This window comes from Sapajus apella, unplaced genomic scaffold (genome assembly GCF_009761245.1).
Source record: "Sapajus apella isolate SASKATOON/1434 unplaced genomic scaffold, GSC_monkey_1.0 scaffold63, whole genome shotgun sequence".
Lineage (NCBI taxonomy): Eukaryota > Metazoa > Chordata > Mammalia > Primates > Cebidae > Sapajus > Sapajus apella.
In genome coordinates, this window is record NW_022437003.1 from 582,550 (window position 1) to 599,488 (window position 16,939).

General features: G+C 42.1%; 1 protein-coding gene and 1 long non-coding RNA gene across 2 annotated transcripts in view; both read right to left on the reverse strand.

The window, feature by feature from the left end:
• MRS2 (magnesium transporter MRS2) overlaps positions 1–8,925 on the reverse strand; it is a 22,870-nt gene extending 13,945 nt beyond the window's left edge. Inside the window, exons 1-4 of the mRNA XM_032247627.1 lie at positions 8,615–8,925; positions 6,303–6,376; positions 2,729–2,765; positions 1,600–1,712 (exon numbers count right to left, since the gene is read on the reverse strand). Coding sequence (XP_032103518.1) covers positions 1,600–1,712; positions 2,729–2,765; positions 6,303–6,376; positions 8,615–8,804 — 414 coding nt within the window. The 5' untranslated portion in view covers positions 8,805–8,925. The remainder of the gene's footprint in view (positions 1–1,599; positions 1,713–2,728; positions 2,766–6,302; positions 6,377–8,614) is intronic.
• Positions 7,603–8,593, reverse strand: LOC116529721. Its single transcript, XR_004259629.1, has 2 exons — positions 8,170–8,593; positions 7,603–7,831 (listed from the first exon to the last, which is right to left on the reverse strand). It is a non-coding gene; the product is annotated as an uncharacterized LOC116529721 (long non-coding RNA).
• Positions 8,926–16,939: the final 8,014 nt, after the last annotated feature.

Below are 16,939 nucleotides of genomic sequence, written 5' to 3' on the forward strand. Positions count from 1 at the left end.
AAAAAAAAAAAAAAAAAAAAAAAAAAGGAAGAAAGAAAAGATAAAAGATTTAATCATAATAAGTTTGGCTAGAATGGAAGTTTCCTTTTTAAAACAACACTGAAGCATATAAACCAAATCTGAAATTAAGAAGATGAAATACGGCCTTACTACTTTAATTCAGAACAGTATGAAATTAGAATTTTTCCTAAAAAGACTGGTATCTTTTATATTAAAAGTAGATAAAGATAGCAACTCTATCATGATATAGAAATTAATTTTCTATTTTTACATTTTTCCAGCAGTCTATCATGAAAACTTTTTTGTTTTTTTTTTTTAAGATGAAGTCTTGCTCTGTCGCCCAGGCTGGAATGCAATGGCATGATCTCAGCTCACTGCAACCTCTGTCACCTGGGTTCAAGCAATTCTCCTGCCTCAGCCTCCCCAGTAGCTGGGACTACAGGCACCTGCCACCATGCCTGGCTAATTGTTTATTTTTTAGTAGAGACAGGGTTTCACCATGTTGGTCAGGCTGGTCTTGAACTCCTGACCTCAGGTGATCCACCCGCCTCGGACTCCCAAAGTGCTGGGAGCCAATGCACTGGCCTCATGCAAATTATTATACAGAAAAGTTGAAAGATTTAAGTGAACACCACATACCCACCAGTTACATTATATAATTATCATTCTGCTAAATTTGCTTTTTCACATACCTGTGTATCTCTTCACAAAAGAGACAATGAAGAATCCTAGCTACTGATCCCAAGAGTAAAGAATATTTCTAGAGAAAATCACTTGGGAGAAGACTGCTTCCATTTTTGATAAAGTATTATTTATTTACTGAGATGGAATCTTGCTATGTTGCCCAGGCTGGTCACAAACTCCTGGTCTCAAGCAACCCTCCCACTTCAGCCTGCTGAGTCGATGGGACTACGGGCACATGTCACCACTACTGGCCCATTTTTTGTTATTTTGATTAATTCTAGAAAACTGAAAAAAAATCTGCCATCAAAGACTTTTTGAAGAAAAGAAAGTCCCATGCCCACTACAGGGCCAATCCCATTGAGTCTTGTGTCTCGTCACCTATTTTTGAACCTAAACATTAGGCCACAAACTTAACTGATATCCATGTTAACTCACTGAAGAAAGTAAAATAATATTTGGCATGCTCTGAATAGGTAGAGAGTTCACAAGTTTTCCATTAAAAAAATTTAAATTAAGGCTATAAAATTTAAAGTCTATTCCTGTGCCATTTGGAAAGCCAGAATACATTTTTGGTAGCTGAGGTTATACTATAATTACATGTAACTGCGCACAATTGGAAATATATCTATTGTAAATCAGGATTGTCTTATAGTTTCCAGAATTAGAGACTAAATTCCAACGGTGAGAATGAACACCACAGTCAGAACTTTTCCAACTTAAAACACAGCAGTGTTATATATAATCCATGTAAAATGAGCTCTACTCATAATACCACATTAAGCTATAAAATATCCTGTTTCATGTAGTTATTTTTATTTCAAAATTACTTTTAACCCAAATACTGATCAAGGAAATTAGAAGGTAACTTTTATAAGACTGTATTGGAGAAACACAGATGAAAGTAAGATATTTTACCTCCATTCTCATGATAATCCTATTGTTTCTAGTTGTGATACTCATTACATGCTGAAATCTCAAATCTCTGGCTTGAAGACCTAACTCTTGGTGTAATTCAGTTTTCTTCCTTTCTATAAAAGAAATAAAAAGAGAGGGCTAAACCAATATATTAAGTGGCTTATATTTTTCCCTCAGAGCAGTCCTCCCACCACCATCAACCTAATTATTGGTTACTACCAGAAATAAAAAGTAAAATTAAATCTTTATAATATCCATTTTTACCTAGGAAACATACTTGGGCTAAATATAGTTGATCTAATGATTTTATCTATACCTCATAAACTTCTCACTCCTTTGAGACCAATATAGAAACCACAACTATGCATCATTAGAACCTATACATTTCCAGTTCTAGAGACAGGTTATCGTTCTATAAACTGTACACAACTACATTTTGTATTTTTTCTCACTAGAACATCACCTTCAGTATTTTTATATATGTGAACAGATAAGCCTGATTTTCTTTGTTCTTGGACTAACATAAAAATGGGAAAAACTGAATTTATTACCTGAGACTGATTCATTCTCAGGGGAGATCTGAAACTCGGATTTCAAGTCACACAGTAAAGTAATACCTACTTTCACTTTTTCAAGTAGCTGTCCACAGAGAGCCCTCAGCGGCAGAGTTCCATGTGACTGCCATGCAGTGACCTATCCCTGTTCGTCTTTTGTCACCCAATGCAACGTCACTGATATTATGTGACTCCGCCTTAAACATGCTTCAGGAGCATGAATGCCGGCAGTGAAAGGGACACTAACAACAGAGACAAAAGAGAAAAAGAGTGTGTCTCTGGGCTCCAGCCCTACCCCAGAGGGGAGAGCCTCTGCTCTCCCAAATATTCCTTCAACGGCCTGTTGGAGTGAAACGTGGCTCCTGCTAGAAGAAAACAATTCTGGGAGAATATGCACAGTATGAGTATTGCTGGCTCCAATTAAGACTGATGGACAAATGCTGAAGAAAGACCTCTTTCAACGCACCTGCATATGCAAAGAATATTCTACTCAAAAACTACAGTTTCTTGATTTCCATCAGATTCACTCACTAAATGTTTAAGAAAATGATTGAGAATACTAATCAGATACTCACCAAAAGACGTAACATTTCCCTGTTTGTCAAATTTTGTCTGAAGATAGAGAATAAAAGAAATTATTATTTTCTTTCAAATTAGTATGCTACTAATGGTATTGTGAGTAATAGCCCCAAAATGTTAAAATGCAAATAGAAACCATTACTGACTTTTTAAAAATTAAATCCAGTTATAAGTTAAGGGTTTAAAAAAAATCCTTTTTTCCTTTGTTAGGAAAAATCAGACCTGGGCTTAACTTTCTAGAAATTTGGTTCCTCTAGAAATTTGATAAAGGTCCTCATTACTATAGTGGTAGAAAAAGAAAAAGTAAAAGAAAAATAAAAATAATTTCTAAAAATTAATAAAAAAGAAATTTGGTAAAGGAGTATCATCAGTTGTGTTACTAGGAAACATTCCTTATGGTAAAAATGACCACTGACTGGTAGACTGCGCTAGGCTGGGAAGACGATGAACAAATTACAGACATCAGGCGGAAGCAGTATCTCTCTCTGCCCTTTCCTGATCGTGGTGGCTCTAGTTGACATGACCAGAATAAGCTGTGCCTCTGAGATGGTTACAAGAGATACTGGCACTGTGGCGCATGGGAATTCGAGCCAAGGTGAATCTCACACCCACCTTTGAGAATCTTACCTCCTTGTAACTGGGTGACCTCTCAGAGGACGAAGAAGCCCTTGGATGGCTGCAAAGACTTCTTTGGAAGAGGAAACACCTAACACTACCCTGCTGTTTCTCTTGTCCCTTATCCTTCTGAGGAGACTGGGACCAAGTATGGCCTGTCTTGTGAATCTAAATGTCTGCATGAGGCTAAAATAAAATCTCTTTGGTGGGTATTGCAAAATCAACAAAGATTTACAGAAACTTGGCTGGCCGTGATGGCTCACGCCTGTAATCCCAGCACTTTGAGAGGCAGAGGTCGGCAGATCACCTGAGGTCAGGAGTTTGAGACCAGCCTGGCCAACATGGTGAAACCCCATCTCTTTTAAAAATACAAAAATCATCCGGGTGTGGTGGCACACGCCTCTAATCCCAGTTACTCAGGAGGCTGAGGCAGGAGAATTGGCTTGAACCCAGGAGGTAGAGGTTGTGGTGAGCTGAGATTGTGCCACCGTACTCCAGACTGGGCGACAGAGCGAGACTCTCTCTCCAAAAAAAAGGAAAGATTTACAGAACCTTTTCTGATAGTTTGAAGGAGGATTTGATACAGATAATGCACCTATTTCCTGTAAAGTAGGGGAATCTCTTTCTGTGATGTTTATCCACAGTCAAGCATGAAGTTGTGAAATATTTAACAAACCACTATGTGCTGAGCTGTACTACTTACTATCATACACATATTTCAGAAAGATACTCTAACATACAGTTGCAAGTACAATATAGGTCTTGGGTTATTACCACGGAAACATGCATGCTAAGTTAATCACACAAAAAAAACTCACTATATATATTTTATCTTGCTTCTCACAAGCAAAGATAAAATTCATATGAATATATAAGTTCCATAGAACACTAAAGGAAAATTTGTATCAGAGGAAGCTGTATGTGTGTAACAGTCTAGCTTTCATCCTTATATTTCACAAATACATAAATCTGCAGAAAATTTGGATATGTAAAATAAAACTATATTAATTATCGGAAATGACAAATTTTAGAGAAAATCATGTTAGTATTTCACTGAATATCCTTCCAAACGTTTTCCTAATAAAACATATTAATGACATACGGACTGCTTTGTACTCTCCCTCCTTCCAAATGAGCAACATGTGGTGAAAATTTCTGCATCTCAACATTTATGTATACCATATTTTTCTTTAATGGAACTTAAAACTTTTTTTAAATCATACAAATTATAATTGAAAAAATATTGACTTTGTAATCAGCTCACTTTCTAAACTATTTCAAACAGCATAAATTTCTTTTTCTCAGATTCCATAGCTTCATGAAATTCTTAAGGGTTCTTAGCAATTATTTCACCTGCAAAAAACTTTCAATATTTGACGATTTTTTTTTTTTTTTTTTTTTTTTGGAGACAGAGTCTCGCTCTGTTGCCCAGGCTGGAGTGCAGTGGTGAAATCTTGGCTCACTGCAACCTCTGCCTCCCAGGGTCAAGCGATTCTCCTAACTCAGCCTCCTGTATAGCTGGGACTACAGGCGTGTACCACCACAACTGGCTATTTTTTGTATATACACACACACACACGTGTGTGTGTGTGTGTGTATTTTTTTTGAGATAGAGTCTTGCTATCACCAGGTGCCAGGCTGGAGTGCAGTGGCGCGGTCTCGGCTCACTGCAACCTCCACCTCCCGGGTTCAAGCAATTCTCCTACCTCAGCCTCCCAAGTAACTGGGACTACAGGCGCATGCCACCATGCCCAGCTAATTTTCGTATTTTTAGTAGAGTCGGGGTTTCACCATGTTGGCCAGGGTGGTCTCTATCTCTTGACCTTGTGATCCACCTGCCTCAGCCTCCCAAAGTGCTGGGATTACAGGCATGAGCCACCGCGCCTGGCTAATTTTTTTATATTTTTAGTAGAGATGGGGTTTTACCATGTTCACCAGGCTGGTCTCAATCTCCTGATCTCAAATGATCTGCCCGCCTCAGCCTTCCAAAGTGCTTAGATTACAGGCATGGGCCACCATGCCTGGCCCTGATTTTGTATTCTTAACCACACTGGCCAACTCTTCCAGAACAATGAATAACAGTGGTAACTTTTAAATGCAGTTCTAGGGGTTATTTAGTTCTGTACAGTTTATAAAGAAAAGCTCTTAACGCTAAAAAATCCTAATAAGGACATATATTTGGGGCTTAGTATATGTGAGGTACTACTTTAAGGGCTTTATACATATGAGTTAATTTAATCCTCATAACAGTTCTATAAGGTAGGTTATGCTCAGTCTTCAGATGAGAAAACTAAAGTGTAAAGATGTTATCCTAACCTCTCCAAGACCACCTAGTCAATACAAGGCAGAGTGAGATTGGAATTTAGGAAGTCTGGCTCAGAATAGGTACACGTTTTTATAAGCATTTTTTTTTTTTTTTTAAATAAAAGCCTACAAAGAAGTTGCAAGCATAAAGGAAATTACAGCCAATTCCTATATAGCCTTCACCTACAGTCAACTTTGTTAATATTTTGCCCCCACAGCCTCCTCTTTCTCTAAAAATACCTGTGTGTGATATGTATTACCTTCCCGCCACCCAAACCATTTCACAGAAAAGTTACAGATTTCATGACCTCCCAAAGCATTCATTTTTAAATACTATACTCTGCTGCCTTCAAGATGCTTCTGCCTGCGTATTATCTTGCAAACCACAGATTCAAGCCTCTTTGCAGCTCTAAACTGTGATTGATCTGTTCTAGTATTAAAAGGGGAGCTGCAGTCATTAGCCAAGGTTCAAGATTGTTATTAAGCCAATCTAGCAGGCGCTCAGGTCACTGGCCCGGGACAACAGCCAGGACAAGCAACTATAATGATTCATTATAAAACTCAAAATAAGTAAACTGGCCAACAGTCCAAGGAGTTAATAAGTATGGGAAGTACTTTCTGTCTGATTTCCAAGGTACTGTACATACTCACCACAGTAAATACTGGGGCTACACTCGCTAAAGTGGCTTGAGAGGCATCAGAAGTTCTAAACCGGTGCACTTCACCTGAAGAATAAATTAAGAAAATTCCTTGTGGTCATACGACTGGTTTTCACACAGAGCTAAAACACAACTCTCATACTATGTGGAGGCCTTCAGACTGTTAAATTATTTTTAAGTCTTTTTCCTATTAAGAAAAGAAGAAATACTGTTGTAATTTTAATATTTGTTGGTGATTACCTTAGGTTTAGCAGGGAATAACTTTTAAAAGTAAAGGCTTAGGAGAGGCTTTAAAATAACTGATGGATTCCAATCACCCTTTTAACTAATTATTGTTGATATCTCCGAGTTGGATAAAGGAATGTGCAACATCGTATTCTGAGATTTAAGAAAATGTCTGGTCCTCCTTTTTGCATAATTTAAAAGCCTCTTCATGCACATTTGTTAGTAGATACATTTTAGAAAACACATGTCCTAAGTACCACCTCTTTCAAGCATTCCAGTATCAGAATTATTTGACCGGCTTATAAATTATGAAACCTATGGATCTTACTTCTTCTCCACAGATATTCTTTATAGTGAATACTTATAAAATACCCCACTGAACTGGAATGAGGACAAATCTTTATTTGCAAATTAGTCTACTGAAAACACGTGATTACACTAAGTCAAAGTGACCTCTGAAGTGTAATCAAGTACATTTAATGACAGAGGACGTTGTTTCATGCTTCCAACGTAATCACGATGACTCCAGAGACTGTAGAAAAAAATCCTTATTTCTAATTTTTTTCCACTATATACATGCAATAATTCTTGTAATTTATTAATATCTTAAGTTTCATTTCCCTTTTACAAAATACAAACTATCACTATAAGGATAAGAAGAATAAACGCCAAGGCATTTGCTGATGACAAACGCCTTTAAATGTTTTAGCATTTTAGATAGGGTTTTACCAGGATAGAGACTCTGCTTGTCGTAAAAGATTTCTCCAACTTAATAAAACTGGATTCTCAAGCACTATCAATGGAGGGTGCAGGGCATGTAACCCAATTTAGAAAGACTCTCTAGTAAGTGGGTAAGGACGTGGTGAGGAGGAGTTACTGTGGGAGGCTTTTGAGAGCACAACTGAGAAAACATAATTTGAGAACACTGCTATATTCTCGATAAAGTCACTGATTTCCACACCTTTTATTCCTCAAATATTTGCACTCACATTTGTGAAAATCTTAACTTTTCACCATGCTTCAACATTTGGTGAAAAAATAAACAGCAACTAAAATTTCTTTTTTTCCCTCAATCTGATCTCCCTGGCTGTTTACTCATACAGTACTGTATTGGAAAATAAAGTCAAGTCGTTCTCAGAAGCAACTCAGTCTTCAGCCTCACTTCTAGGTGCGTCCTCAATCTCAGCAACTGAATAACTGTATAAATGTGTCCATAAGGACGAAACAGAAGACAGGGAAGAGAAATGAATGCTTATAACTTCGGAACAGTAAGATGAAATCCTTGTTTAAAAACACCTCTCAGGCCGGGCGCGGTGGCTCAAGCCTGTAATCCCAGCACTTTGGGAGGCCGAGGCGGGTGGATCACGAGGTCAAGAGATCGAGACCATCCTGGTCAACATGGTGAAACCCTGTCTCTACTAAAAATACAAAAAATTAGCTGGGCATGGTGGCGTGTGCCTGTAATCCCGGCGACTCAGGAGGCTGGGGCAGGAGAATTGCCTGAACCCGGGAGGCGGAAGTTGCGGTGAGCCGAGATCGCGCCATTGCACTCCAGCCTGGGTAACAAGAGCGAAACTCCGTCTCAAAACAAACAAACAAACAAACAAACAAAAAAAAAAAAAAAAAAAAAACACCTCTCAGCCAGGTGTCAGGGGTCACGCCGGTAATCCCCGCGCTTTAGGAGGCTAATGCAGAAAAATGGCTTGGGGTTAGGAGTTCGAGTCCAGCCTGGACAACACAGTGAGCCCCTGTCTCAAAAACACAACAAAAAGCCTCTCACAAGAGCACTTAAGCGGGGTGTTAACTAACGTGAGCACCGCCTGTAAACGATTCCTGGGTTGTTCCCACGGTTACAAAATCTGCAGCAAGGGCTGTGGGGGAGAAGGCGGAGAGCTGGCCGCTCAGATCCCGGCAGGGCACTGCGCACACAGCAAGGTCGCATTCTGGGCAGGTGGGGGGCAGGTGGGACGCAGCTGGGCCTGCGCAAGCTCACAGGACACGGGGAGCAACAGCCGCGCCGCGCAAGGTAGTTGGGGCAAAACCAGCGTCCCACGACTGTGGGCGCCGAGGGGCAAGTACCTGCCATACGGAGCCTGCCGGGCCCGCAAAGCTGCGCCGCCCGGCTCTTTCCAACCAGGTCGGCGGCGCGGCAGCACGCAGCAACGGGACGAGGCACAGAGGTCAAGTCCAAGGCCAGGGTACACAGCTTCCGCCGGGGAAGTCCCACCGCGCGAGGCAGGAGGCAGGGCAAACTCCGCAGGCATTCCATGGTGCCGGAGCGAGGTGCAGGCAGCGGCCAGACCCCAGACCTGCATGCCGGACGGCGGCCGCCGGGACTGCAGCACTCGCCCGGATCTACCGCCCGACCTGAAGACGCTTTGCACCAGGCATGCGCGGGGCGGGGCGTGCCGCGCCTGCGTGCTACGTCCCCACGCATGCTCGGAAGGTGCCTGTGGGCGTGCCTCTTGAGTCCGTGGCCAATAGACGTTGGCCTTCCTCCCCGTACCTGCACCTGGTCCTGTACCTAAGTGAGGGGGCAGGCGCGCTGGGAGATGGGTGGAACACCTGTGGAACACGTTTACCTGCGCTAAGTGAGCTGTCCAACCTAGGTTCTTGGGCCCTTGGAATGCAGTGGCTTTGCGGTTTGTGGAGAATTTTCATACCTATGAAAATTGCAGTTTGGAAATGAGCAGCTTACTCATTCCCAAATAATTTAATTTATATTTAAATTTAACGCGGCGCAGGGAGCAAGAGGGAAGGCCCCCACTTTCTCCCTCTGAAGGTTTCTAGAATGAACTGAGTAGACAGATTGGTAGAAGAAAAAAGCATACGAAGTTTACTTAATGTGCATAGGGAAAAATCACAGAAGAGTGATTACCCAATAACTGAATAAGGTCCAGATGATTACTCAACAACTCAGTAAGGTCCAGATGCTTGTATACCCTTCTTGGTTGAGTAGAGGGAGATGGGTATGAATGGGCTCGAAAACCAGAGGTTTTGCAACCTCGGCCTTCCGGGTTTAAGCGATTCTCCTGCCTCAGCCTCCCGAGTAGCTGGGACCACAGGTGTGCACCACCATGCCCAGCTACTTTTTGTATTTTTAGTAGAGAGGAGGTTTCACCATGTTGTCCAGGATGGTCTTGATCTCTTGAACTCGTGATCTGCCTGCCTCAGTCTCCCAAAATCAGCACTTTGGGATTACAGGCGTAAGCCACTGTGTCCAGCGAGATTCTACTTTCATTTTTAAATGATTGCTCTGGCCTCCCTTTGGAGGCTGGATTATAGAGAGGTGAGAGTGAACGCAGAGAGACCTTTGGAAGGCTACATGTAGCAGGCATCCGTAAAATACTTGACAGGGGCTTGGGCTAGGGCAGGTGCAATGGATATGGTGAGGTTAGCCTAAAGAGATAGGAAGCAGAGTAAGTAGGACTTGATGATTAATTAGAGGAAGAAGGTATATTAGGTTGCTAGCGCTGTTGTAACACAATATCACACACTGGGTAGCATAAACAACAGAAATTATTTTTCTCACAGCTCTGGGAGTTAGTAGTGCAAGATCAAGGTTACAAAATCAAGGGTTGGCTTCATTTGAGACCTCTCTTCCTGGTTTGTGGATGTCAATATTCTGTGCGCTCACATGGGCTTTCGTCTGTGCACACATCCCTGGTATCTCTTGGTGTCCTCATCTCGCCTTCTTTTAAAGGCACCCATTAGATTGCGTTAGGGCCCACCCTAATACAGTTAACCCCACCTGGAGATAAGGCTTTTACCTCTTTAAAGGCCCTTCTCCAAATTCAGTGACATTCTGAGATACTGGGGGTTAGGGTTTCACCATATGGATTTTATAAGGGAACACAATTCAGTTCATAACGGAAGATAAAGACGAAACCTATTGTATCGTTCTAGCAGGAGCAAGATGCTGCATTATGATGCCATGTGCTGAATCAGGGAACCCTGGAGGAAGTGATGGCTTAGATTGGGACTTCCATTTGAGCTTGTTTAATTTGAGATTGCCACATAAATATCCAACAGAATAAACAGGTGGCCTAGGTACAGTGGCTCATGTATGTAATCCTAGCACTTTGGGAGGCTGAGGTGGGTGGGTGGATCAGTTAAGGTCAGGAGTCTGAGACCAGCCTGGGCAACATGGGGAAAACCCCGTCTCTACAAAAAAACGCAAAAATTAGCTAGATGTGCTGGCATGCACTGTAATCCCAGCTACTTATGAGGCTAAGGCAGAAGAATTGCTTGAACCTGGGAGGTGAAGGTTGCAGTGAGCCAAAATCATGCCACTAAACTCCAGCCTGAGCAACAGAGCAAGACTCCATTTCAAACAAACAACCAAATAATAATAATAAGCTGGGTGTGGTGGCTCACACCTGTAATCCCAGCACTTTGGGAGGCCGAGGCAGGTGGATCATGAGGTCAGGAATTCGAGACCAGCCTGAAAAACAAGATGAAACCCCATCTCTACTAAAAATACAAAAAGTTAGCCAGGCGTGGTGGACTGCGCCTGTAATCCCAGTTAGGAGGCTAAGGCAGGAGAATCGCTTGAACCCAGGAGGTGGAGGTTGCAGTGGACCAAGATGGGGCCACTGCACTCCAGCCTAGGCAACAGAGTAAGACTCCATCTCAATAATAGTAATAAAAACAGTTGGGTACATTGGTCTGGACCTGGGAAGAAAGTAAGTCTACACTAGGTATAGAAATGTAGGGGTTTTGGCATATAGTTTCTAAGGGGGGCCTTGGAATGCAGGAGATTGCCTAGGGAGAGAGGGGAGAAGAAGGCCCAGGACCATCTCCAAGGCTCATCAGACAACACCACCGAGGTGGAGGAGGAGCCCGCAAACAAGACTAAGGAGGGCAGGCCCTTTCTCTCCTCTTAGTACATCCAGGTGGTCCTCAATTTGTGACGGAGTTACATCCAGATAAACCCATTGTAAATTGAAAATACCTGGCCAGGCATAGTGGCTTATGCCTGTAATCCCAGCACTTTGGGAGGCTGAGGTGGGAGGATTACTTGAGCCTAGGAGTTTGAGAGCAGCCTGGGCAACATAGTGAGATCCTGTTTCAAAAATAAAATAAAATAAAATTTACTGGGCTTGGTGGCATGCCTGTATTCCCAGCTACTCAAGAGGTTGGGGAAGGAGGATCCCTTGAGGCCAGGAAGTCAAGGATGCAGTGAGCCGAGATTACACCACAGCACTCTAGCCTGGGTGACAAAATGAGGTCCTGTCTCAAAAAAAAAGTGCATATATACATAGATATACACACACATTTAGATCTATCTATCTACATATATCTATAGATATACCCATATCTATATGTCTATATATATCAACATATGTATATCTATCTATAGATGTATCTTTTGTTTTTTTGAGACAGAGTCTCCCTATGTCACCCAGGTCTGAGTGCAGTGGTGTGATCTTGGCTCACAGCAACCTCCACCTCCCAGGTTCAAGCAATTCTTGTGCCTCAGCCTCCCAAGTAGCTTGGATCACAAGCGTGCGCCAGCATGCCCACCTAATTTTTTCTATTTTTAGTAAAGACAAGGTTTCATCCTGTTGCCCAGACTGGTCTCAAACTCCTGAGCTCAGGTGATCCACCAGCCCAGCTTCCCAAAGTGCTGGGATGACAGGTGTAGCCACTGCGCCCAACCCTATAGATATGTCTGTATCTATATATCTCTATATGTATACCTAAGTCAAAAATGCATTTAATTAATCTACTGAACATCATAGCCTAGCCTAGCCTACCTTAAACATCCTGAGAACGCGTGTGTTGGCCGAGGGTTGGGCACAATCATCAGACACCACAGTACACTGTAGAGTATTGGGCGCTTATCCTGGTGATACCTGGCTGACTTGGGGCTCTGCTCACTTCTGCTGCCCAGCACCACAAGAGTATTGTACAGCATACCACAAGCCCAGGAAAAGACCCAAATTCAAAACCCAAAGGATGGTTTCTACTGATTGTGTATCACCTTGGCACCATCATAAAGCTGAAACATCATCAGTCAAACCACCATAAGTCAGAGACCATCTATATTAGCCTAACTGGTGATAAGCCCAAATAAAATAGTAAAGTTACCCCGAGACCACACTGCTTTTGGGTCTGTTGGTGGAGTGGGGATGGTTAGGATGGCTGCAGTGTGACATGGTAAAAGCCCCATAAAACTACATACCTCAACCATACCTCACTTTCTGTGGAAACTGCTCTCTGTAACCCTGATGTGACAAGCAAGCAGTCCAAACCCATGCCATCTTGGCCCCTGCGACTTATAATAAGTAACTAGGGTCTGTAACTTCCACCCTACCCAGGCAATGTGTAAACTAATGCTTATCTTGACTTCTGTGAACCACTTAAGTAACAATCGGAATGTCCAAAGTTCCCTGGCCCTCGGAATGTCCGAAGCCTTTCACCCCCATCCCTGCCCAGGAGGTGGTTTATAGGCATAAAAGGTCTAGACACCCTCATTTCATGGCCGCGGGTTAGAGAGACGCGAGTCCTCCATGGCCGCCGGGAGTAACGACCTTCTCGTTTGGCCTAGTCTTTGTCTCAGTGGCGATTTCGCTCTGGCTCGGTTACAACAGGTTGAATTCCGCCTCCTGAGAGATCAACAGTGGCATTAGATTCTCATAGAAGCGGGAACCCTTTTGTTAACTGTGCATGAGAGGGATCTGGGCTGCATGCTCCTTATGAGAATCTAATATCTGATGATCTGTCACCGCCTCCCATCACCCCTAGATGGGACCATCCAATTGTAGCAAGACAATCTGAAATCATTATTTCATTACACATTACACTGTAATAATAAAACATGTACAATAAATGTAACGTGCCTGAATCATCCCAAATCCATGCACCCCACCCGGGGCCATAGAAACACTGTCTTTCACAAAACCAGTCCCTGGTGTCAAAAAGCTTGAGGACCACTGTGTTAGCATGTTCCCAACAGTGCCGTTAGGTATTCAGCTCAACCATCAGCACCTCTAACTTTCACAGAGATGGGAGTGAGGCTGAAATTTCAAATCTTCTTATGGCAAGGTTGGTTTTTTTGACAACCAGCCCCACTGAGGCTGTCCAGTTGCCCCCAGCCATCAGTCATCTCATTAGCATACAAAGACACGTCACTTCATACATTACAAAGCCTTAGCGCTCTGCCTCAGGACACTGGGGCAGAGACCACACACAAACTCTTATTATGTTCCAGTAACCCACAGAATGGAAGAAAAAATCTGCACAGTAGATACTTCATAAGTGCCTCTTATCCAGAATGTATCAATAACTTTTACAATTCAACAACAAACACAACCCAATCTAAAAACTAATGAAGCACTTTAATACACACTTCACCAGCAAGCACTTGAGAGATGCTTAGCATCATTAGTCATAATTCAAACCAGAAAGAGATACCCCTTAACTCATACTAGAATAGTCATACTAAAAATAAACAAGTGTTGACAAAGATGTGCGGAAACTTGAACTATTAAACACTGCTGTGACAATATGAAATGGTGCAGCCTATGTCAGATAATCTGGAGTTCCTTCAAATGGTTACAAATAGATTTACCGTATGACTCAGTGATTCCATTCCTAGGTATATACCCCAAAGACCTGAAAATAGGTGTTGAAACAAAAACTTTTATGCTCTTTAAATGTGTCAAGATCATAAATATGCAGGAAAGTCTTGGGAACACTGTCAGGAAAACTGGATCCAAATGAAAAAACACATTATACTCCCAAGCGGGGCAGGAGGTAAAAGTGAAATGAGTTTGTGAACTGAATTATCATGTAGGAACCATGCTGATTTCCTGATCTAGGGGTTATGTGGCGGTAACCTAGGAGAGTTTCCATGCTTTGGGTAAAATATACTGGAGTATTTTGTGTGACGCTGCAAATCTGGTACAGCAATAACTGCTGGGGACTCTAAGAAACAGGTTATATTTTGCACTGCTACTGGAAGTTTCCTAGAAGTATGACATTATTAAAAAGTAAATTACTTTTTAAAACAACCATATCAATACTATCCCAGAAAAGCAGAGACATCACCAAAATCCACTATGGAGGCTACGCTTCATCCAAAGCTGTGAACCCTTATAAAAGCCTCAAGGTCAACAGACTCCACTTAGTAGATATTATTATAGTTATTAGTATTAGAGGCTGCTGTGTGGATACATTAGTGTTACGGCATGGTGTGGATACTAGTGTTAGGGCATGGTGTACATATTATACTGGTGTTGGAGAACAGTGCAGATATTACATTAACATCAGGAAACCATGTGGATAGTACTACATTGGTATTAGAAGCAGTGGTGTGGATATCAGATCAGCATTAAAGTGTGGTGTGGATATTATATTGGCGTTAGGGCACGGGGTGATTATTATATTAGAGGCCACTGTGAGAACGTATCTTAGCAGCCACTGTGTCTGCAATGTTGACAATGATATCAGGGTGTAGTTGTAATGATGGGATTTGGGGATTTCATTTTTCTAGATGAATTTCTTCCTTTGCTGAGTACTCTAAAGACTCTCTTCTCTGCACTCAGGGCCGTGGCAAGGAAGCTTTTTACTCACCAATGAACAAGACTTATTCTTGTTGACACGACCCTCATGCTGCCCTGGTACCTCAGAGGGAAGTTGGTCGGGGTGGGTTCGTGCGCCCTCTGGTGGCGCCAGAGCTCAGCACAGACACTTGCTCAGTTTCTCCGCAGATGTGCACCCCCCGCCTGGCTGTCCTGAAATACAAATAAAATTCAATATTCAGTTTATTCAATGTAATAATTTTGGAAACTCAAGCCAAAATGAAGCCCACTGTAGCCATATCCTTCCCAAAAATGGTGATGGAAGACTTTGGAAGCCATGTAGAATGAAATGAATATATACACAAAATAAGAAAAACAAAAACCTACTCAAAATAGTCCAGAGACTGTAATTTTAAATGCAAAACTATAAAAAATCTAAAAGAAAATCTAGATGACATTGGGTTTGGTGTTGAGTTTTAACACACAACATCAAATGCCAATTCATGAAAATATTGATAACAGACTTTATAAAACTAAATATTCTACTGTGAAAAACTGTATTCAGAGAACAAAAAGACAAGGCAGACGTGAGATGATATTTACACAATACATACGAGATTTTAAGACTGGGTAGGTATCTGAACAGATACTCAACCGCAGCAAATATACCGATAGTAGGCTGGGCATGTTGGATGCCCATCTCTACTAAAAATACAAAAATTACCCAGGCATGGTGGTACATGCCTGTAATCCCAGCTGCTCGGGAGGCTGAGGCAAGATAATCACTTGAACCTGGGAGGCGGAGGTTGTGGTGGGCCAAGGTCACACCATTCCTCTGCCCTACTGTATATGTAAAAATGCAGATTCACTGAGCCAGGCTAAATTGTATTCAGTGGAAGGCTGATCAAGGATTCAAAAGAATGCAACCTTTTGTTTTATCTACTTCTGACCTAGAAGCACCCCCGCTTCCTACTTCTAGTTGTTCCACCTTTCTGAACCAAACGACTGTACATCTTACACATATTGATTGGTGTCTCCTGCCTCTCTAAAATGTATAAAAGCAAGCTCTACCCTGACCACCTCGGGCCCATGTTGTCAGGACCTCCTGAGGCTGTGTCACGGGCATGTCCTTAATCTTGGCAAAATAAGCGTTCTCAATTGACTGAGACCTGACGCAGATATTTTGGGATCACAATCCACAGTCACCATGGTGTGACAACTGACTACAGGATTCAGTACAGAGACGTGCTGTACAGGTTTGTAGCCTGGGAGCAGTAGGCTATACCATATAACTTTTGTGTGGAGTGGGCTACACCGTCTAGGATTTAAAAGGACACTCTATGGTGTTCAGACAAGGATGAAATCACCAAGGACAAATTTCTTAAAGAATCCACATCATTAGAAGATGCTTGAGTGTAAATAAAGCTTAATAGAGTTAACATATTTCATCTAATCTAAGATGCTAATGATTAACATACGTTATTTTATGCACCATCACAAATAGGTTGCCAATTAAACTGACTTTCTGAATAACAACAAAAATGTGAATTTACTTCTATTAATACCAGTAAAGTAAAATGAAAATGAATTATGGTTTTGACATGTTAAAGCAAAACAGGAGGAAGCCGTTAGCCTGAGGTCTTGCAAAGCAAATGGAAACTGAATGGAGGCATTAAAACTGACTTAAAAACATCAGCAAACCGGCTGGGCGCGGCGGCTCAAGCCTGTAATCCCAGCACTTTGGGAGGCCGAGGCGGGTGGATCACGAGGTCAAGAGATCGAGACCATCCTGGTCAACATGGTGAAACCCCGTCTCTACTAAAAATACAAAACATTAGCTGGGCATGGTGGTGCGGGCCTGTAGTCCCAGCTACTC